This window comes from Pyxicephalus adspersus, chromosome 7, assembly GCF_032062135.1.
Source record: "Pyxicephalus adspersus chromosome 7, UCB_Pads_2.0, whole genome shotgun sequence".
NCBI lineage: Eukaryota > Metazoa > Chordata > Amphibia > Anura > Pyxicephalidae > Pyxicephalus > Pyxicephalus adspersus.
The window spans coordinates 17,257,473-17,278,676 of NC_092864.1; the positions used below are offsets into that span (position 1 = coordinate 17,257,473).

Consider the following 21,204-nt stretch of genomic DNA (forward strand, 5'->3'; position numbering starts at 1 on the left):
ATCTTTTCGATTTAAGACGTCCTAGCAGATCACATGATCTTCCAAGAGCCAAGCCTCTTTTTAATACTAATAAAGGCAAGAGTTTACAATCTAGGAGTTATTTGATGTATACACATGGCATTCATTAAAAAACAAACATTGTACTTAAAAAATGAAAGGCATATAAAAATATTATCACAGGGTTATGAAAATACTACCATTACTGGAGATGTTGCTAATGTTTGCACTATTACTATTCTTCATCAGGAGTGGACATAGAAGTGTGCAGCTGCCCCAGGGCCCCTCAGTAGTCAGGGGCCCCCTCATCCTGGGCCGGACCTGCAACGTTAATTACTTACCCAATAGACACCACGGGTAAGGTCCTCCGGCAAGGGTTCTCTCCTCCTCTTGTGTCACTGTGTCATCTGCAACCTCAATTTATTGTACAGCGCTGCATTATATGTTGGTGCTATATAGATCCTGTTTATTATTAATAATGGGTAAGTGTGCCAGAATTGGTTGAAATATGTATGCAAATGATAAGTTGACATATATACTATACGCTCTCCTTTTTTCTCACCAATTTCACTGGAAAAGATAGGCGGGGGAAGCACATTGAATTGCTGGCGCTGGCACCTGGGTAAGTCCACTAATAATGATCTTTGAAGATGGCTGGGGCCCCCTTGGACCCTGCATGTAGAGTCAGAATAAAACGCATGGCATTGCTGCTGCCACTGTCCACCTGAAATATAAAAGTTAAAAACAAGAATGTTTTTATGTTGACCATTTTTTGGCAAGTGAATTTAAAACGGAACTAAACTGAAAACAAAAAAATGACACCTTTAATCCTGGAAACTCCTCGATGGCGCTGGTCCTTCCCACGATCTGGTTCCACGGCATCCTGGAATTCCTCTTCGTCCCAGCGCTGAGGAAGTGCCGGGCACTGCCATCTTCTGTCTTCTCTTTCATTGTCTTCTTGGTGCATCATCTCGCACTGCTCAGGTGTGAGATCAGAAGACATAGTCCGCTGTAAAGTGGAAATAAAATAGAGCCGATCTCACTGCGCTTGCGTGAAAGTGAAAATGTTGAGTTTAGGTCCACTTATAGTGGTAAAAACCGCTATTCTGAAAGGTCCTAAGGGTAAAACTATCATCACATGTGTGATGTGCTGGGCTATCGGTTCGATATTTGTGTCCTGTATAGCATAATAACAGAAGAGCCCTCCACCCTACAAGTTATTTCTAAATGACATTCGTAAGAATACCCTAAAAGGTTTTGTATGACAGTATGTTACAGAGATTTTAATGTACTTTGAGCTCAAAGGATAAAGAAAAAATCCCTTCTTTAAATGCTCGAGCTGTTCCTAGAAATTAGTAAATGAACTGCCAGCAACTATTACAAATATCTCTCACTATGCAAATTAGACTACAAGGAACAGCTGCCACCCATGCATCAACAATGCAAAGTATGCTGCAAGGTGCTTGGGAGGGGTAATTATACACCTAATAAAGAGCATGGAGACCGGTGAATGGTTTGATAGCTAAGACTTATAATAGAGCAGGTGGGTGAGGGAAAGGAAAGGAAGAGCTATGCTATGGCAGCTGTGCTTGGTACCTGGCCTGTTGTATGAATCCCTGGGCCTTTTTCTATGTACGTCCACCAATTTTTTTTGCTTTATATAGCAGGGGAAAGCAATACTCACATGTCCTCGTTCCATAAAGAGGAATTTCCCTTCATTTCCTGTCCCAAAATGCAACAAGAAATCTCTCCAAAAGTGAAACATTAACCCAGAATGTTGTCTCTGAAAAAAAATATTGAAGGATTTTTCTGTTGCCCTGATGAAAACTCAGAATGTTGGATTTTCCCTTGGGATTTTATGTCTTAGTGATAGTGGTGACTGGTGCAAATATAGGAAGTGAATCTTCCCAACAGGGACACAGACAGCATTGAGGGTTTAACCCTTTCTTGCTATATATATATATTTATTTATATTGTTGTGTTTTTTTCAGTTGACATCATTTGTTGATAATCCTAAATGCCACACGGTGAAACGCGTCAAGAACAGGTCACATTAAAATCTCAAGTGAATTTCATAAATTAGAGAATAGATTATAGATCATTAAATATGTTATTAATATTATATGTTATTAATATTCAAATTAATTTTTAAATGAAAATGTTTAAAGTTAATAAAGATTCCAATTTTAAATTGGTGGATTGAAGATCACTTTTAGGTACCAAAAAAGTCCCTAAAGAGGATTTATAGTGTATAAGTGATTATCGGGACGTGGTACCATAACCATATCCCCCATTCACTTAATTACTAAACCTTTCCTACTTTATCCAAAACTATAAAAACATCCTGACTGAGTTCTGACTCCCCTGAGTATGTGTATGTATGATGTGTATGTGTATGTAGATCTGATTGGATAATAGCATGTGGCATTACGAAGAAAGGGTGGAGATCACGATTCATGAATTATAGGATTCCCTGCAAACTCTGCAATTGTATATTTGATCTTCAATGGGTGTGATGGTGCAATCCAGTTGCAATTATTTACTTCTGCTTGCTCCCAATGGGCCAATTAATCCCTAATCAGCTTGCTGCTTGTGTATCTTACATAGGGAGACCATTTACTATTTGTTTACAAACTGATTGTTTGCTTCATCCCTTTCGATGTTGGAGGCATTTTTAATTTTCATACTAAAATACACATTTTCTCATAAAAAAAAAAAAACAACATTAAAACAACCAGGAGAAGCCTTTCCATATCTATAACACAGATGACAGATAGACAAATTGCCTGTTTTCAGAAGAGACCCTAATAAATAAAATGTCAAAAACTGGAATTTTCCTACATACTGGAATGTCATACAAAATTTATGTTACTGTTTTTGTTATATATGTAAAGAAATAATATAAATATTTTGGAAAAATACACTCAAGATTATTTTAGTACACATAAACACAATATAATCCCTAATTTTATGATAAAATATAGAAGATGATGTATATTATGTCACTTCTTAAAATTAGGTTTGTGTTAGGTTAGGTTGCTGCTTCCATCAATAACATATTTGTATCTGCTGACATGATTGGATAGCATAAAAGTAATTTATTGCTTCATACAAATTCTGTTAAAAGAAAGGAGAATATACAATATTCTGTACAGTTTTTCTTATTTATTGTTCACTAAAAGAAGAGAGAGTGGTCTGGGTGGAAAACAGTTTAAAAAATACCATTTGATTTGGAAAAGATGTTGGTGTTCGTGGGAAATATAAAAAAAATGCCAGTCTTTAAATTGCCTACAGGCCTTGCTTTAAATAGTCAGTTAACCCTAAATATCATTCATCTTCCACCTTCATGTGTGGCTACACCCAATATGTGTTGTTTTCATGCCAGACATGCACGTGTTTGCAAGGATGAAGATTGTAAAGATTTTTGAGAGGTGTGTAATAATTATTATGGAGAAGGAAACAAGGTCCAAAAGGAAAACCCGAGGTTAGAAAGTTTAAACGTTTGCCAAGCCTTAATTATGAATCATATAGTTGAGAAAAGAAAAGAAGCAGGCTTGATATGCAAACTTAAATAAGACAATACTGCTTTAATTACATAAAGTGTCAAAAAAAGGTTTTAATATATGTAGGGGCTTCCTTATAGACTATCAAGCCCACATTACATCACAGTGATTACAGAACATAATATCAATTGTTATAAACATCAACGGTGTCTCGAGTCCCGACGCGTTTCACACATAGGCTTCATCAGGGTTCACCCTGCTTCTCTTCTTTTCTCAACTATATGATTAATATTTATTATATACATTTATTACATGCCTTCTGTTTGCTTTGTCCTGTGGCAAAACAAAAACTGAGCTTTATCGGTTTATCAGAACAAAATTGATGGGATTAGACGGCTCTGAGCCGTGTGCTCAGATTATAGCATTCATATAGTATTCAGAGTTCATACTTCATACAGGGTGTGATAGGGGTCACATCTTCCCGTAGAAATGATTGGACAGATTTACAGCTGCCCAAATCACTTGTATAAAAAAGCAGCCTACAAATAATGTAAACAAAAACAAATGGTGGGACATTAATGTGGAGTAGTGTAGAGAGGGGGATTATAAGTAGAGGGCAAAAAGAAAGTTAGTTTAAACAGCCTATAGAAAGAGCTGGAGAGTAAGTGAGAAATCCAAGGGAAGTCTTTCTATTCCATGGTGACAGATCTATCAACTCCAAACCCCAGACAGATGTGCAAGAAGCATGGTATAGTGCTATGTGGGATGCATGCTGTCCCCATATGTTCTGCTATACTATCCTGTTTGTATAACTTTTATACATGTTACCATGTGATAGGTGATTTTTTGGTTTATAGTCCATGACAGCTACGGGTGCTAATGGGTCTCTATTAAGATTTATCCACATTCCACCAATTCCTAATACCATGTGACCTCTGGATCTTTGCATTATACTTTGTATAGATGGTGTCACGGATGGTACAAATAACTTGTCATTGATTTTTGTATGCTCAGGAAGCCCATGGATACTTGGAGCATGCTATACAAGTGACCAGAAGAAGAAGAGCAGGAACAGCATGTTTGGGGCCCTAAACTAACTACACATTAAGATTATTGTACAGCATAGACACGTAAGTGTAAAGCATGGGGCTTGTAATCTCTTTACTAAATGTTTAGTAATTGGAGATGCAAATGGCAAGGCCTTGGCTTCTTTACAGAGAGTTTGAGGTATGATAAACAGATCTGTACTAAATTTTCCAGCAATATGTATTTGTGAAAAGCAAAAAGTCAGCTTTTCCACAGCTTTGTCTCCAAACACTGCATGAGAGCATCCTAAATCAACAAAAATAATTCTAAGGAATGGAGTTTTTTTCCCTATCAGGGAATCAAAATATGACATAATAACTAACCTGTAAAGGAATCATTATTATATTTAGGCTTAGTCTAAGCAGACGTTTTCCCCAGCGTTTAACCTAAAGCCCATGTTTGAAATCCCCATGCATTCCAATTGGCTAATCTACACCAGGACGTTTCCTTGAGGCACGTTTATGAGCTTTATCTTAAACATTGCTTGCAACGTTTAAAAAATTAAAATGCTGGGTAAAGCTGGAAAACGTCCAAAAACGCAGTAAACACGGGTAAACACTTCCATTGACTTCAATGGGACGTTTTCCCGCGTTTTCAGCAATTAAGCGTAAACACAGTAAAACGCGGCATAGGCATTTGCCATCGTTTTAAAGGGAAGCTTTAAAATGCTTATAAATGTGCTTAAAAATGCATATAAACGCAGTAAGAACGTCTACATGTGTTTTTAAAAATGTCCATGTAAACCCAGCCTTATTTATTTGGCGGCCTGTTTACTAATATTGTGCCCTGTAGCAGAGCTTCCATCACCGATCCTATTCTATATTTCTGGAAAATAGCAGGTCCTCCTATGGCCGTGATGATTTGTCAGCAGAAGGAAAACACAGTGACAAGCAGAGGTAACCAACTGCTGGATCCGCCCAAGGAATTAAATCGTACCAAAACTCAGAAATTTAACTTTACATTAAAGGGTAGACAATCCCTTTATGTAAGGTAAAAATTCTGTTTATTTGTCTTTTAAATGCAACACCCTTTTTAGTAAAGAAAAAAAAAAAAGCACCGCCCCCCCCAATTCTTGGCTGAATGGGAGAATGAATTGCAGAAAATGAATGGGAGCACACAGCCTCCCGGGTTACCTACGTCACGCATCCCGCTAGGCTCTTGGGTACTCTTTTTGCGCTTGCCTGAGCATCTCGGGCATGCGCAGAAGGAGCATTTTCACGAGAAGAAAAAAAGTTGCCGATCTCATGCATGCGGAGTGGGATCTGCAAGTTTTTTTCCAACCTATGTCACCCAATCTCGCGTCTGAGTCGGATGACATAGAAAGAAGAAGTCAAAAGAAGAGGCGAAGATGATGTCGCACGGCTTGGAGACCGATGCCGGGACGACGCGGGACCCTATGGAAGACACCCCTGGACGGATTGACTGCCGTGCGGGATTGAAGGTAAGTGGATTTTTTTTTTGTTTTATGCATTTTTGAGTTTAGTTCCTCTGATCTGCCACAAGGCTAAATATATTCTTTTTCAGTTTTTGTTTCAATTTTTTTTTCATGTTAACATGCTAACACAGCTCTGCTCCATCTTTACAAGTCTGCTAGTCATTTTGTTTTTTTATGTGTACCCAGCGTGCAATGCATACACAATGCAGCATACACTTCCTACCCACTGCGGGCACACATGTCGTGAACGGAGCGGAGTGCCAGGACAATCTAATTGGCATCCACAGTAGTTTGTTATCAGTGACTTTGCACCTCTTAATGAGGTCACAATAGGTGTACAGTGTATAATAGTCTGTCATAGTGAACATAATGGTGAAAACTCCAGTTTTAGTAGCGCCTGTGTGGATTTGGACAAAACTAGACAGACTGGCTCTTATTTTCATAGTTATCTGCATTTGTTTATCTTTTACCTGACAATGGCAAATTAATATTTCATGCTTGACTTGAAACCTAAAAGTTCCTCTTTCCATTGCGATACCCCAAGAGATAGCAAAAGATGTTTTAATACAAAAAAACCCAGATCCCTACACATATAGGTTATGTTCAGACAATCCCCAGGCAGACAGTGGATGGGTTGACAGCCTGCGAGCCACCAAGCAGATGCTATCGCCATCTCAATGAGAATAAACAAAGACTCAAAGGTGATTTTTTAGATAGTTTTGATCGGTGGCTGTTGCATTTGTCAAATGGTCACCATGAATCTTGCATACCAGGATGGGATCTTATATTTGTTGATTTTTATTTTATTATAAGAAAGCAACAAGGTGACAGATGCAGCAATATTTACCGGTACCTGATGTGTTAAATCTGGTTTACACTTTATGTTTCACATTGGCTATTTTTGAGGAAATGGGGATTTTCATAACACCATAATGGTACCCCATCATCATCCACTTGGAGATTTTAAATGCAGATAGGACCTACCTAATACATTATTGGGTCAAGTGCAATGTATGATGGCAGTGAGGCCAGCATGACCTTTTTCAGAAAGGCTGACTATGACTATGAAAGAACGGATTAAGGAGTTGATGTTCTTATTCTCGTAATAATTCTTTGTAATCTTTTCTGTACTCTAAAACACCAAATTATGGCAGATCAGGGCACTGCTTTCCTTCTTTCACCATCAATCGGGACCAAGAGCCAGCCAATGATCACATCTTCATTGGGTATAAAAAAAGGTGAACCCCCCACCACCACCCTTTTTCCGGAATGTATTGTAAATGTTAACAAAAATATAAATAAAGGTATGAAAAATAATTAAAGGAATATAATATACTGAAATAGCAAATACTGTAGTTGCTGCCATTTACTACTATTAATTACCAAAAAACAACATTATCACAATCGTGGCCCTTTAAATACATAGCCAGCACAGGCACATATACTAGTACGTATTCTGAGCTGTGTGACGAAGGTTTTAGTTTGTTTACCACGCCTTATATGTTAGAATCTGATATGTGGTGTTTGCTTTCATTTTTGATTGAGCAATGGCGTTACTGGGTGAAGAGCTAAACTGCTCCATCTGTCTAAGTCTTTATACCGACCCAGTAATGCTGTTCTGTGGTCACAACTTCTGCAGAGGATGTATTGTGCAGGTTTTTGATAACCAGGATCCATTCTCACCTTACTCCTGTCCTGAATGCAGAACGGTGTTTCATGAACCCCCTACATTGCTTAGAAACCTGAAGCTGTGTAACATAGTTGAACACCTGTCTCCTAAACAGACATCACCGCAAGAAGAAACCCAACTATTCTGCACCTATTGTGAGTTTGACATACCGGCTATTAAATTCTGCCTGCGCTGTGAAACATTACTGTGTGACTTCCACCTAAAGAAACACAACAGGTCAGTAGAACATTTGCTATCTGAACCCACTGCTTTTTTGAAGAACCAGAAATGTCCCCTACATAAGGAATCTCTCAAATACTACTGCTTACAGGATTCTGCCTGTATCTGCGCTTCCTGTTATCAGGTCGGTTCACACCTGGATCACCAGGTAGAGACATTGACTATAGCTTCTGAGAAAAAACTTAAAGATTCTATGTTGAAGCTAATAAGAGACAGAGAAGAATTGGAAGAAAAGATTGAAAGACTAAAACAGCAAAAACGAAAGGTTCAAGAACAAGCAGATACTTTAAGGAAGGGAATGAAGGCATTTTTCATGAAGTTGATGAAAGAGATTCAAGTATTACAGAAGACGGTCTTAGGTGAGATCTCCAAACAGAAAGGCCATGCGTTTTTTCAAGTCTAAAACCTCATCCAAAAACTAGAAACAAGGAAAGTTGAACTGTCTAGGAAGATTTATCAAACCGAAGAGCTGATTCACTTGTCTGATCCTTTAACTGTCCTGATGGAAGAGCCAGAAAAAGACGAGAGTTGCCACATGCAAGAAGTTACGGTGTATTTAGATGAAATGCCCGTACAGTTAGTTTTAAATCGATGTCTGGCAAGACTGGTGGATATTTCCATGGAGCTCAAAGAAAACATTTTAATGCCAAAGCTCTCCAATGTGTTGATGGATCCTAAAACAGCATGCAATTATATATTTGTTTCACCTGATTTGAAGTCTGCTTCCTATGTTCAAGTAGACCAAGGATATCCAGATACGCCAGAAAGGTTTATATCATGCCAGCTGTTAAGCTGCAATAGTTTCAGCACAGGGCAATGTTATTGGGAAGTTGATATTAGCAATGCCAAGGAGTGGATAGTAGGTGTGACCTATATCAGCATAGAGAGGAAAACACTGGAAAACAACTCTTACATAGGTTATAATGACAAATCTTGGGGCCTGGAATATCGCAATGGTCTTATTGCCCGTCACAACAACATAGCTGAAGAAGTCAGCTCGGTCCCTTTGATGGAGCTTCTTGGCGTATACATCAACCTGGACACCGGACAACTTTCATTTTATCAATTGTGTGATGAAATTAAACATTTATATACCTTCTCTGCCAGCTTCACTGAGCCTATTCATGCTGCTTTCTATGTATTCCCAGATAGTTGCATATCGGTCCACTAGATACCGAAACTTTCAATGGGGAAATGTGTGACTCTGCCCTGGGGCCTGATTTTAACATTCTTTGTCTTGCTTTTTAAAGTTCATGGAACACCAGACTGTCAGAACTTAAAACAAATTTAATCCCCAACCAAATATCATTTGTCTGCTAAAGTTCTGAGTATCGTAAACCTTTTTTTCATGTTTTTTTTTTTTCATTCTTTATTTTATTTCAGGTTACTAATCTTTGTAGTCACTCCATAACTACATAAACTTCAGGAATGGCTTCATGTTTTAGGATTACCTGATGATGAAAACAGAAGATCGTGTGTGATCATGTGTTGATGTGGCCACTTGTAGTAAACACCTGCTGTTATTTTAATTAAAACTTCCTTGTGAGGTGACAAGCAGGTGCATATCTCTAACCGATTGTGCTTTTTTGTAGGTTGTAGCTAGGGTTGCCTTGTGGGTGTTACAACTCTAACTTTACCTAAATGTCAATTCTGACCATTTTCATTAAACAATTCATTACAGAATCTCTTAGTTCCCAAAGTTCTGAACTTCTGAACCTTGACACTTTTTTTTCTACAAAAGTGAACTGGCTTAGACTTAATCTAAAAAAGTACTTAAAGTTATCAAAAAATGTCCCCGATTATGTAGGGTCATGGTATTGTCCTTCTATATAGATGTTTATGTGACAATTTTATTAATTGTAGAATGGGAGGAGTGCTCGTGATCAGAGTTGCACCAGCACCTTCTGGTGGGTGACCAATAGAACCCTAATTGTATCAGATGTCATATACCCTGTGGTGGGCAGAAAAATGGTATTAATGACCTCACTACACCAGAACTGCACAATGACTATTGGTAGACAACAACCACATCTACCATGATCACGCGGTCAATAGAAGGAAATGCATTCCCAGCAAAAGCTTATCATATCTCCAAACTAGTCATGCCTTCCAAATGTCCTTGAATTAGGAGGATTGTTCTTGTTTTAAATTCAAGTCCCTCTGTTCCTCTTACCTCCTTATTTGTCCCTCTTTTTTTAGCTAAATATATATAACCTATAAAAAAAAGTAATATTCACCTTTAAAAGACTATTACTATGAAGTAAACCTTTCATCCAGTCTCCAAATTATTTAGTTTGGTATATAGAAAAATTACAAAGTGGAAAGAACGAGGTATTGAGGCTCGGAATTTCATGGAAAATCATAAATTATGTATTTATACATCAAAGATTCATAAATAATTACAGTGTACAAATAGTAATGATCTTCAATCCCTGATCCTGTTAACATTCCCAGGAATGGGATAATTATGCCATACATTAATATTCTGCCACCATACAGTCATTAGAGATCAAAGTGTAGGACCGGATAGGTTGTGTCTGACCCGACGCGTTTCACCAGATAGGCTTCTTTAGGGGTACGTTTGTGGTGGTTGTTTTTGTGATGATGGAGGGTATATGTTTCAAACTGAGTATAGAAGATTGATGTATGAACAAACAGATTCTGATCTGGTCACATTACACACTATCAGAAAAAAACTTGTAGTTATGCCAGTGATGGAGGGGGATGCTTGCTCGTCTCTCTCTATATACATCACCAGTGAGCATATGGTGGTTCAGTTACATAGATCTGACAATTACATTGGACTGCTTGGATGTTTCATTGGTTATTGGATTATGATGATATGTTCTCTTTTTAATTATTCCTGATAAAGCAGAGGTAGATGGTCCACGAAACGTGTTGAGTTTTGAAGCATTTTCTCAAAGGACAGAACCTATGTTGGAAATTTTTTTTATCTGTTTTTGTTCAATGAATGAAAATCAATGTATATGTTTTATGAATAAATAATTAAATATAATTATTAAATATAAATATAATATTTTAAGAAATTGTGTAACATGTATTTCAGATATTGATATATGCCCTTAAAATCCTGTGATCAAAATATGGTTATTCAAAAATAGGTATGGGGTATAAATGTGACTTATAGATAGCCCATATTGATTTTTAATGGATTTATGTTCTCAATTGAAATCAATAGAAATACATCACAATGCATGTTGAGTTATGGTATTATCCATGTTGACATTTAATACAGAGTGCATTGCAAACTGCATTGAAAATGAACAAAAAGCATGATATTGTGCATAGAAATTTGCGTCTCCATACTTTTTTTTATTAATCAGGGAAAAACAAATAAGTGTGAATCCAGCCTCAGTGTCTGTTCAGATTGAAGGCATGCGGTGCATCACTATGTGGCCATCTCAGTTTGTAACCCTATCTAGTCCCAGCTACAAGCACTTACCCAATTATAACTCCCCGAGCAACAACGCAGAAATGTACCGCATGCATTCAGTGTTGTGTCTACGCACAGATGTAAAGATAACCTAAGAGCATTCCTTACTATATAACTTTGGATATACTGTAATAGGAATTTTTTGAATGACTCAAACTAAATAAATTGTGCAATGTTTCAACAAAATAAGTGGTACTTTATTTATGAAAAGAATTTTACCATGCTTGCATTGGCTATATTTAACTCTTGGTTTTTACCAGGGCTGGGTTTGCGCTAATTAGGTGGCTGGTACTTATCCTGGACAAGACTGCTTGGTCCCATAATTATTATAATTGTAAAAAAAACAAGAGCCCAGTTAGTAGGTTCTTTTACTTTGAACAGTTTTTACATTTAATAATGAATAATTTTCCACACATACTAAGGACAGATTCTGAAAGATCCAATTAACATAACTGTATGTTTTTGGAGGCTTGGAACCCACATGCAAAATTTAGCCACAAATGTTCAGTGGTTTCATGAAGCAAGCTGCTAGTTACCTAGTTGGCTTTCTGGACTTCTGGCCTTAATACTTTGGTTCACTAACCTAGAACAAATCATATAGATATAAAAAGACTCTATTTCAAATCTAAAAATGACTTGTGTTATCTTTCACATAAAACTTGCATTATAGGTAATACACAACAGGCCTGATTTGAGAGAACTTGAGTGATCCAGTAAACCAGGAATAGATTTGGTCCAGGATTGAAAATATTTGTCAACTAATACCTCACCCAGATTCTCCTATATTTTTCTATAAAATCTTCTCCAGTCTTGGAGAACTTTAATAAATCAGGTCTAGTGTGTTTAATGCCCCCCACTGTGGATTTGGTGGGGATAAAATCTGTTGTTACTGAGATAAAATACCCCAAGACATAAAACCTCTCTTGCATTTTATTAAATTGAGCCCTTGGTGTCACTCGACTCATCTCTATAACTTCCCAGCACCTGACAGATCTTTGTACAGATGGAAACTAAAGGGGGGTGTCATTAAAGCTCATTTGTTTACTGGTGAGAAATATATTTAGTGCTGAATTCCCCACCACATTTTTGTATATAACCAGGATGGTGTGAGCCGTGCCACCTATATGACTGCAGGATCTGCATGCTGTGCCATGTGCAGCACTAGAAGGTCTGCCCCTGGGCATCTCATCCATAGCACACAGTAAGTACGAGAAAACCAATCAGAAATGAACTTTTATTACCTTCACCATTCCAAAATATAAGTACTTTGGAACTACAGTGTCCCAGCGGTTGGGGAACACTGCCCAGTATTTCCCCAACTCTGATCTGACTCTCGGATGACCAAACATATCTCTGACAAAAGATTGTACAACCCTGATGCACGCTGGGCACATGTGGTGAGGGCACGCAGAGTCTGAGATTTAAAGCTTTACCACAGAACAATGTTTATTTAATGTGTATAAAAATGTGTATTAAAATATAATAATTTAAAGTATGTATTGGTTAAACCCCTGGTCTCATTTTCTTACTTTGCGTTATCCCTCACTTTTTGTCCTATGGAAACCACCAAAGTTAGAGGAAATCCCCTTTGAGAAAGTTGTCACTGGAACAGGTTTGTTAACAAAGTAAGATATCGTCTAACCGCAAGTGTAAATTTTCAGGGTTTCTGTGAAAGGATTAAACTATGTTGCTGCTGGAGATTCTCCTTTTACTTGTCTTATGAAAAGTTTTTTTCTAGAACAAGAAGTTAGGGGAATTCTCTCTAAAGGAATCTCAAAAAGCAGAAAAGCTGGACAGGGGTTCTAATCATTCTATACTCCATCCAAACAAAATATATTTTTAAAAAACTAAATAAGAAGAAAAGCTTGTATTTCAAAGAAAAAAAATTCAAGATGAAATATACAACTGGTGTGGGGAAGGGCAAGAACTTCAGTTTGTTTTTGGTGCTTTCCAGGACTTTGTTTCAGTAGACAGGAAGTGTCAGGTAATCCACAAGTACACAAACTGAAATATAAATCTGACAGGGCTTTGCTTTATTGTATTCTACTTAAAAAAGAAAAAACATTTTATTTTTGTAACTGTTAGGAAATTCCTCTTACATCCTGTCTAGTAAAATGACCTTCTCAATATTCAATAAAAAATGTAGTGGCTGGATTTACATGTCCTCCTAAAGGTAACATTTCAACAATTTCCTATCAATTTTTTTTAATAAAATTTACTTTGCTCCGCTTACAGGAAAAGGAAGTGACTATGGCAAAAAGTCAAATGCCTGCAGCCGACACCTCCAGCGAAGGAGATTCTGATGAATACATTCTAGATCAGTGGCACAGGAAATTCTCCTATGTCTCCAGTGAGGAATATGAGCCCCCGTCCAAAAAAAGGAAACATGGACATGTGATGAAGCTTCATAACGATGTGGAGGAAACAAATACTAACTGTAGCAATGTTTCTCAAAAAACATTCAGGCAAGTTGCATGTGATGACAGACCTCGCTAGGAAACTTTATTTAACTGGACTGTACCAAATGTTATCCAACCTGTCCTGCCTCCGTTTACCGCAACTTGGGGATGTAGGGTTAATACTGATGGCTTTTTACCCATTGACTATTTCCAGTTGTTTCTGGATGATGAGTTCTTTGACAACGTTGTCAAGCTAACCAACTTGTATGCAGCTCAGTATTTTTTGGAACAAGGAGAAAAACAGGATGGTTGTCCTGAATGGATACCAACTAACCTGTCTGAGATGCGAAAGTTTTGGGGTCTCACTCTAAACGTAGGCATTACCCGTAAGCCAAGTATAAAGTGCTACTGGTCTGCAAAGCATCCACCTACCAACCCTATTTTCTTGTCCACAATAGGTCTCAATCGGTTCTTGCAGTTGCAGAAGTTCCTGCATTATAACGATAATACATTGGCTCTACCTCCGGACCATCCCCAGTTTGATGATCTGTTTAAGGTGCGACCTGTCCTAGACCACCTACTGAAAAGATTTCAAGAGGTCTACATCCCAGGGCAGAATCTAGTGGTTGATAGGTCCTTGCTTAGTTATAAGGGTTGTTTAATCTTCAAGGAATATTTTACCAAAAAAGAAAAATTCTGTAAACTACACAGGCTCTGTGAAAGCTCGACCGGTTACACGTATCGATTCAGGGTTTGTACTAAGAAGGTTTCGGCCCTGAGTTCATCTACATTGTCTTCAGATTTTGGGATCAGTGAACAAATTGTAGATGACCTTGTGCATCCTCTTTACAACCAAGGCTACCACTTGTATATGAATCATATATACTGCAGTCTTCCTTTGTTTAGGTTGCTGCATACTAAGGGAACATTGGCATGTGGAACAATCCATCCTTCCAAGAAGGGATTTCCACGAGAACTCATGAAGCAGATGAAAGGTGAAACCATTTTACAGAGATGTGAAGAACTTCTTGCTGTAAGGTACAAAGGAAGCAAAGATCTAATACTTCTCACAACGATACACGATGAAAGCACATTGGCTTTCACCATGACTGAGGAACAAAATGTCACCAAACCAAAGTGTCTCTCAGACTACAACTACTACATGGCTGGAGTGGAAAGGTCGGGGCAAATGTTAGAACCATTCATTGCGTACCATAAGGGAATGGTGTGGTATAAAAGATTGGTGGTTTATTTGGTTGAGCTTGCCATGTTAAATGCCTATGTGGTGTATCATCAAACAACTGCTGAGAATCGTTTTTCTTTCCTGAAGTTCCAAGAATCTGTTATAAAAAGCCTTCTCAACAATGAGCAACTCAACGTTACTGAGACAGAACCAAAAGTGGAGGAGAGGCTAGTTGGTAGACATTTTCCTGAAATGATGCCTTCAAACAGAAAAGCACATCCGGCAAGGAAATGTCAGGTGTGTTCTAGGCATGGACGTCAAAGAAACACTCGTTACTACTGCCCGGATTGCCCCTTGAAGCCGGCACTTTGCTTACTAACCTGCTTCAGGACTTATCATACAAAGGAAACTTTTTAGCATGGGGATAGTATCTATTCTCTGTCCTATATAAAGTATGGAAAGAAAAGATGGGGGTTTCAAGGCTATTTTTGTATTTCAGAAATGAGTCATTGCAGTTCCTAATAATACATCAGTACAATTATAATACATAATCATCACCTATTGTAAAATTATGGAGTGGAGACTACTAAGCTGAACATAATTATACTATGCTATAGAGATTGCTTATCCTATAATGTGGATACAAAACAAGTGTTGTTACCCGACGAGCTTCACAAGAAGGGCTTCCTCAGGGGTATACAACAAGCGTATATACTAGATTGGTTGGAAAGAGAGTACAGTCAGTGGTATGGTCTGTGGTATAGGAATATATTCCATATAATAAATACAAATTGTATTGATTATACTGAATGTATTCCTATACCACAACCAATCTAGTATATACACTTGTTGTATTCCCTGAGGAAGCCCTTCTGGCAAAACGCGTTGGGTAACAAGACTTTTTTTAATATCCAGTTTTACCTGCCAAAGGACTTGTATTTCCGTAAATTCAGTCCTTAGATTTACACATCTTCCACACTTTACAGCACTGTCTGACAGGGCAGGAAACCTGATTTAGTAACTCGTACAGATCCAGGCTGTGACTGGACAGTGAAAAAAGAATGGAATTAGATGAGCAGAACCCTCTATGTCTGGAATCAGCATGCTCCCTGCTATACAGGACAACTGATAGGCTCTTTGTGCTGATTGTCTCTCTCCAGACTAAGCTCTGGCATTATAGCAGCAAGAAGCTGATATCAATCTATATTTATGTCCTTACACTGCTTGTATTAGATAACTATTAATAAATAAAAAGTTGCATTATTTGTGTAATTATTATCCTTACAGAGTTCTGCTTTATAATGTGACTGAAGTTCATGTAACTCACAATCATAATTTTCCATTGTACAAATGTGTAAAATAAGAATATGAAACTGAGATGTTACTAATATGCAAATGTTGGGAAATGTCAGTGGCTAAACCCTAATCTCCACCTGACTGCTGATGTATGTAGAGAATGGTGACATGACTGACACTGGATGGATGAATTTATTATGTGGACTGTGACAGCCTGATTTTACCTTTCTGCTGTGCCAAAATGATGGGTAAACCTGGGGGGACAACTCATTTTATACCTATAAATGGGATGTCCATTGAGTTAATATAGTGTGGGTGGGTGTATATTCTTGACTGTCAGAAGGGTGGATGGCAGAGCAGTAGAGAAAACCCCAAATTATTGATCTAATTGCCTACAGGAGACTAGTCAGATAGTTATCACTCGAGATGAGCGGTCATGTGAAAATCTGACATGTGTATAGCAGTTCCCCAACATTGTTCATCAATCCGTCATTACCTGGTAATGACCATTTTTTACTCTTATTAAGAAGAGCACAACAAGGTACCACTCGCTCATTCTCCTCTCTCCCCTCTCCATAGAACAGAACAGCGATGTTCTGTTCTATGGAGAGGGGAACAGAACAGCCCTCATTTATTCATCTCTCACTGGAATTGATTATTTCCAGAGACAATCATCTGCTGTCCATTGCCCTTTTTTTGAGGCTTAAGAAATATTAGCACTGAAAAAATTTGTCCAACTCCCCCCCAATAGTATTTCAGTATCTTGTGGTTGCTGCCACATGTGCTGCCTTACAGTGCCGAGACCAAAATTCCCAGTTCTGCTAAACTTCTGTAGTCATTGCAGAACTAAATCTCATTTTCACTTCCCCCTAATACATTGACCACAAATTGAAGTCACAGCTGCCATTACCAGCATTCAAAGCACAATACAGAGCCATCAAACTGACCTGACAATACAAAAGTTACTTTACAGCAAAATTAGGAATGTGGCACCCACCAGGCCAACCGGCAGGAATGCCTCACTTAGTAAATCCAATGCAAACACAATGGGTGACCATGAATTTAATATTATTATTAATAATAATAAACAGGATTTAAATAGCGCCAACATATTACATAGCACTGTACATTAAATAGGGGTTGCAAATGACAGACTGATACAGACAGTGACACAGGAGGAGGAGAGGACCCTGACCCGAAGAGCTTACCATCAAAGCCTAAAAAAGCTATGAATCTTAAAAAAGTAATTGAACAATTTTTGGCTGCATCATTACAAAACACACTACATTTTGATTTTGGGAGGACACCAGTGGGTATAATCACACAAAATCTAATAAATCCCCTATAGAGTTTGGAGTTATAGGATTTTGTGGCAGTAGGTGGCTCTGGCCTGTGCATATTTTAAATTATGGATCGTTGGGAAGCAGTACAAACACCACTATATTCTAATCTAAATAAAAGAATATACGGTATGCCAATAACACAGTTTATGTGATCAACCTCTGTGTTCTGATTGCTGGTAATTGGTGAGCATCTCCTGTACTGCCGTACTCTATAATGTACACTAGATGGCGCACCCTCCCTGTGTATTCTGCCTAGTGGCTGCTTATATAATGTATGTATGTATGTATGTATGTATGTATGTATGAGCACTGGTACATACACAGGTCTTCCATGTGACTGCTAAATCATTAATAAAGCTGTTTTGTGTAGACATTTGTCACAATGCAGTCATGTTTCAGCAATACACTGAGCAGTGCTATTTGTGTCCAAACCTCCAATAGGTACTTTTTTTCTGGTGACCACACTAGCTAAATTTGTTTTCCCATTATCCTGCACAGCACTGAAATAATATAAATGCTTGCTAGTAACAAGATATGTTTTTCCTTCAGACACTTTAATTAAAAAAAGACCTAAACTTAACATGAATACTTGTTCCAATGCAGCAGACCACACGCACAACTCAGCTGTGCAATTTAATTTAAGTTTACGAACAATAACAAAGTTTGAAGGATAATTGAATTTAAATTAAATGGATTATTTAGGTGAACCACAAGTTCATGTGGCTGTATAAAGTGTAAAAGAGGGCTGCAATACTTTAGTTTATATCTTAGGTTCCCCTGTATGTTTGAAGCCCTAGGCATTTGGTCATGTGATCTCTAAATTAATCCAAAGTCTGATTTTTTGGGAAAGATCAATAATTAATTGCCTAGGGCCACAAGTTATTTGCAGCCCACCTTGTTCTAAGCTGGGACCACCTGTGGCCACTTTGCAGAGTGGGTTGTCTGGTGCATCCTAGCACTAAATTAGCACAGGAGGATGCCAGAGTGTATGATTAGGTAAGAACCACCAATGCTGTGGGATACATTTCATTGCCATTGGATTTGGACATTTCCACTGACCACCAGTGGGAGAAATGTTAAATTATACTGTCACTGACCACTAATGGGGTGGGGGGATGAAAAAAAGACCTGCAACTGAGCACCATTGTGGGTAAAGGGGTTAAAAGCACTGACACCAGAATGGTAATTAATATGGTCACTGACACCAATGTGGGGATTATTTTTGTGACCACTGACACTTATACTGGGAGTAAAACATGTGGCCCTTACAGCAGTGTGAGGGTCATTATGGTCACTGACACCAAAATGGGTTGTTTTGTTGCATCCACTGACAACAGTGCTACAAGGTATTACTGGCCCCATGGACACCAATGTGACAATTATTTTTTGTGCTCTGACACTAATGCCGAGGGTCATTATTTTGCCCACTGACATCAGGGTTATTATTGCAGCCCCTGATACTAATGCTGGGGTTATTATTGCAGCCCCTGATACTAATGCTGGGGGTTATTATTGCAGCCCCTGATACTAATGCTGGGGGTTATTACTGCAGCCCCTGATACTAATGCCAGTGGTTATTATTGCAGCCCCTGACACTAATGCTGGGGTTATTATTGCAGCCTGATACTAATGCGGGGGGTTATTACTGCAGCCCATGATACTAATGCCGGGGTTAATATTGCAGCCTGATACTTATGCTGGGGGTTTATATTGCAGCCTGATACTAATGCTGGGGATTATTTTTGCAGCCCCTGATACTAATGCCGGGGGTATTATTGCAGCCCCTATTACTAATGCTGGGGGTTATTATTGCAGCCCATGATACTAATGCTGGGGGTTATTATTGTATTCACTGAAATAATGTTTGGAGTTATTATTGTGTTCATTGACACCAAAGAGGGGTTTGGATTGTTTCCACTGACAATTGGGGGTTACTGTTACAAAACCAATTGGCAGTATTCTGCAAAAAATAAGGTGACCTATTGAGCACCTTAATGCAGGAACTAGGACTCCTAGATATCTCAAGTCTTGCGCTATCACTGTTGAGGATTTTGGATCCTCGGCTTTGCCAGAATTGCACAGGAAGAGGAGGACAACAGCCACCTTCATATTAAAAATATCCAAACAATGGTTTCCCTGAACGTTATATGGAGTTATCAGCTGGTCCTCATAGACATAAAGGTGTTCACAGACCTAAACATGACTCTGTCTCCCAGTGCAGATGTTGTTGGTCAAACTGCACAGCAGACACATTCTGCTGCTTCCTTGCACAGCCCAAACACAGACTTAATGCACCTGCCTAGGACATTCTATCCATGTGGCCCTTATTGGTTTGTGAAATTGGATTAGGCAAGGATAAGGTCAAATGAGACCTTTCTAGGGACACTGATAATGCAGGGAATAATATTGTGACCACTGACACTAATGGTGGGTGTTAATAGTATGGCCCTGACACCAGTGTGGGGGTTACTATAGTCACTGATACCAATGGGGGGGGGGGTTATTGTTGCATCCACTGACATCAGTGCTTTGGGTTATTACTACATCCACTGACCCTAATACTGGGGTAGTCATTATTGTGTCCAAAGTTGGCGGTATTATTGCAATCACTGAGACCACTGCTAGTGTTTATTATTGTGGCCACTGATACCATTGCTGGGAGTTTATTTATGCAGCTATTATTTTCCCCAAAATATTTGTTGGAATATTCAGATATGTGAGGGTGCTATCACAATAAAAACCCTGTGATGTCTGTGGCTGGCTCATATTAGACCTCACTAACATGTAATAATGCAATGCATCACAGAACACATCACATGGGTTAGTTCATTGCATTGCCATTCATTCTTAATGACACCCCAAAGCCTCCTCACCAGCACACTACAATGTAAGGTGCTTTGCTGTCTTCTATACTTTCATATGCACGACATTCATGATTTGATGGTGCATTGTGCATTGGGATTGGCACGCATTCTTTATTTGGATGCTATATCACAACATGTGCATTCAGAAAGGCATCAGACAGCCAAGTACAAAATGTGTGTTTTCTTTGACCAGTATTTTTTTTTCTACAGCTTTCAATAAACCAATATCAGTGATCGTGCTATGAAAGTCACATTCTTCTGCTGTTGTTACGTCAAGAAAGCTGATGTATAGGCAGCATTGGAGCATGTAGATTGTAAGCTCTTCTGGGCAGGGTCCACTCCTCTTCCTGTGTCACTGTCTGTATCTGTCTGTCATTTGCACCCCCTATTTATTGTACAGTGCTGTGTAATATGTTGGTGCTAAATAAATCCTGTTCAATAATAATAATAGCTGCAGGAAATCAGCAATTCTATGATACAAATAAGGAGAAAATTATAAATATAAATAAAAAATAATAAGACACATGAAAATTGTTAGTGTTGCACAGTAGTGCAAACCAACATCATTAGGAAACAATTGGGATGCTGGATATGGATCTAGCAGCAATCTAATAACTTATGCACACTAGGATGTAATAGGAAGTGTCTTACCTATTTATTTAATAATAATAAATTTGAAAATAAAAATATAAATTTGAAAATAAAAATATAAATTATATAAATAAATGACATTGA

The 21,204-nt window shown here is 38.2% G+C and overlaps 2 protein-coding genes across 2 annotated transcripts; both read left to right on the forward strand.

Annotated features, from left to right (window-relative positions):
* The first annotated feature begins 7,561 nt into the window (after window positions 1–7,561).
* LOC140335214 (E3 ubiquitin/ISG15 ligase TRIM25-like) lies at window positions 7,562–11,560 on the forward strand. Its single transcript, XM_072417670.1, is given in 1 exon segment — window positions 7,562–11,560. A coding segment is annotated over 1 exon segment (1,533 nt). The 5' UTR covers window positions 7,562–7,568; the 3' UTR covers window positions 9,102–11,560.
* A 2,074-nt stretch (window positions 11,561–13,634) lies between these two features.
* On the forward strand, window positions 13,635–15,383 carry LOC140336009 (piggyBac transposable element-derived protein 4-like). The gene is made up of 2 exons (XM_072419065.1): window positions 13,635–13,849; window positions 13,958–15,383. Exons 1-2 carry the CDS (start codon window positions 13,635–13,637, stop codon window positions 15,381–15,383), a joined length of 1,641 nt encoding a protein of 546 aa, XP_072275166.1.
* The last annotated feature ends 5,821 nt before the right edge of the window (window positions 15,384–21,204 follow it).